The 2,591-nt window shown below is 38.0% G+C and overlaps 1 protein-coding gene across 1 annotated transcript in view; it reads right to left on the bottom strand.

Moving 5' to 3' along the window:
* LOC107674831 (cytochrome b-c1 complex subunit 2, mitochondrial) overlaps positions 1-2,591 on the bottom strand; it is a 16,287-nt gene that overhangs the window by 2,549 nt on the left and 11,147 nt on the right. Inside the window, 3 exon segments of the mRNA XM_016468983.1 lie at positions 673-749; positions 950-1,030; positions 1,123-1,322. Coding sequence (XP_016324469.1) covers positions 673-749; positions 950-1,030; positions 1,123-1,322 — 358 coding nt within the window.

Below are 2,591 nucleotides of genomic sequence, written 5' to 3'. Positions count from 1 at the left end.
ACGGCCACCGGGACAAGACCACAGGAACCAGATGAGTCCTCTGCACAATGTGACATTGCTGCAGCCTGGAATTGAACTGCTGGTTTCGTCTGGCCAGAGGAGAACTGGCCCCCCGACTGAGCCTGGTTTCTCCCAAGGTTTTTTCTCCATTCTGTCACCGATGGAGTTTTGGTTCCTTGCCGATGTCGCCTCTGGCTTGCTTAGTTGGGGACACTTCATTTCCAGCGATATCGTCGACTTGATTGCACAGATACTATTTAAACTGAACTGAGCTGGATGATGACATCACTGAATTCAATGATGAACTGCCTTTAACTGAAAAATGAGTGTTTACTATTGTCACTTTGCATTATTGACATACTATTTTCCTAATTAATGCTGTACAGTTGCTTTGACACAATCTGTATTGTTAAAAGCGCTATATAAATAAAGGTGACTTGACTTGACAGAAACAACTAACATGACATCAAAACTGACCCCATTTACTTTCTTAAAGCACATTACTCCAAATAAAAAAGTGTAGATGTAGCCTACAGTTTTATAGAAACGCTTCCTGAAATTACAAGCAAATGAATTCTTCTTAGTTCAAAAAGCACTGCTTATATGGGCGTTAAAGGCTTTGCTAATGGCGTTTCTTTTACTCTGCTGACTGGCTGGTGTTGATAGACTCACTTGGCTCTGGTCAGGTCATCTGCAGTAAGTCTTCCTTCAGCTACAGCCGTCACCTGTGCCATGGCTGCATTGATCACCTGCAGAGACCAGAGAGACATCAATGCAGATGTCAATCACTCACTTCACACCGTCAGCATTAAAGGAACAGTTCACCCACAAATAAAGGCCACAGTCACTGTATGGAAAAGAGCTTAAATAATGCCACACAGGTTTAGAACAACATCAGAGTTGAGCTAGTCCTTGACCAAATAGCTAGCCCTGCTCTCTGAACACTCACCTCGCGGGCCGAGTCTGCTTGTGAGATGACATACACTCCGAAGAGGCCGGAGTCAGAGCAAGTAGCACTGAAAGCCGTGGCCTGTGAGGAAGATCAAACAGAAGCATCTAAGCTGTAGTGAGATCTAATCATCCGTACTCTGAGGAAAGCGATCGCAGATGACGTGTACTCACATCGAACGGCTGTGCGGTGGCTTTGGCGATGCCCTGGCTGAGTTTGCTGGTGATGTCGGATCCTCTCTTGACGTGTGGTCCTGCACCCAGAAGCCTCTGCAGCACGCTGAAGGCGTTGGCCTCCGCAGAGCCCGCCGCGGCTCCTTCACACGCCAGCAGAGCATGCACCAGACCTCCACCGCTCTGCACACGCAGCTCACCTGCACACAAACACCATTTCAATAGGATCACCAATTCAGTCAATCAATCAAGCACAAACAAAACTAAAGCTACAAAGAAAATGGAGCCTATTTTTGGACCATTAGGATTTATTGTACCGTGAATTTTTATGTCAATTAAGCATATTTGCCAACAAAATACTCATTACTGTAATGCGCAAAAAAAGTAATCATCCATTTTATATTACTGCTGTTTTTTGGTTGTAATACCCATTACTCTCATTGTTGATTCATTTTACACTTCAGATCCTCGGTAAAGTAAAAACATTGTTACACATGATATGACTTTTCTATTTAAATCAATATGAATTCAAGGCAATACAACAAATATGAACACGTATAAATGGTTAACACAATTTAATTCAGTAACAATATCAATGATTTAAATTTTCAATTCAATTTAATATAAATTGGTAATAAAGTGTAACTGTCAAAAATAATAATTTTACGCAAAATATAATTTAATAGTATATAATAATAACATTTAAATATATTCTTGTTTCATTTTATTGATTTCGGGGTAAAAATATGACCCAAGACATGTTCTTGACAAGTTCTTTTTTTATTATTTATTAATAACTATTAATTGAACACTGGTATATTTGATGATATTGTTGTTGTCATTTCATATATTAATTTTTTGTAACACTGGTAATGTGGGTTTAGTAGGACTGGGTTTTGACAAATTTCACGATTCGATTCTCATTCACAAGCTTGCGATTCGATTCGATTACCAATTCGATTTGATATCGATTATTTTGGATATATATCAGGTACAGTACATACCAAATTTTCTCAAGGAAAAAAATCTCTCAACTAATGCTGTAAAATATACATGGGAGTCAGTTGGAACTACATTACTATAATACTGAAGGTTAAAATTGACTGATTTGTTAAAATTACACTTAAAGTTTTTAAAATAATAAAGTTACAATTACATAATAATACTTCTACTTCAATTCATTTTTTTTATATAAACAATGATGGCTGTCATAAAAACTTGATGGATTTATTCAAACAGTTTATTTTTCTAGCTTACTAATGAGTTTATGGTCACCGAATGTTTTTCTGAGGTAAATGTGACGTTACGTGACATATTGTTTACAAGCCGTTATATTGACGTCTCTGCGCGGCTGAAACACTGATTGAGCGATTACATGAGACAGGATACGGATTGTAAAGTTGTACTCTTTCTTTTAACTTACCTTCGGATGTTTAGTCATGTTTATTTTGTGCTATAACTAGTATTAA

The sequence above is a fragment of the Sinocyclocheilus anshuiensis genome, unplaced genomic scaffold (genome assembly GCF_001515605.1).
Source record: "Sinocyclocheilus anshuiensis isolate Anshui unplaced genomic scaffold, SAMN03320099.WGS_v1.1 scaffold173, whole genome shotgun sequence".
Lineage (NCBI taxonomy): Eukaryota > Metazoa > Chordata > Actinopteri > Cypriniformes > Cyprinidae > Sinocyclocheilus > Sinocyclocheilus anshuiensis.
This window is presented reverse-complemented; position numbering and strand designations above follow the sequence as displayed.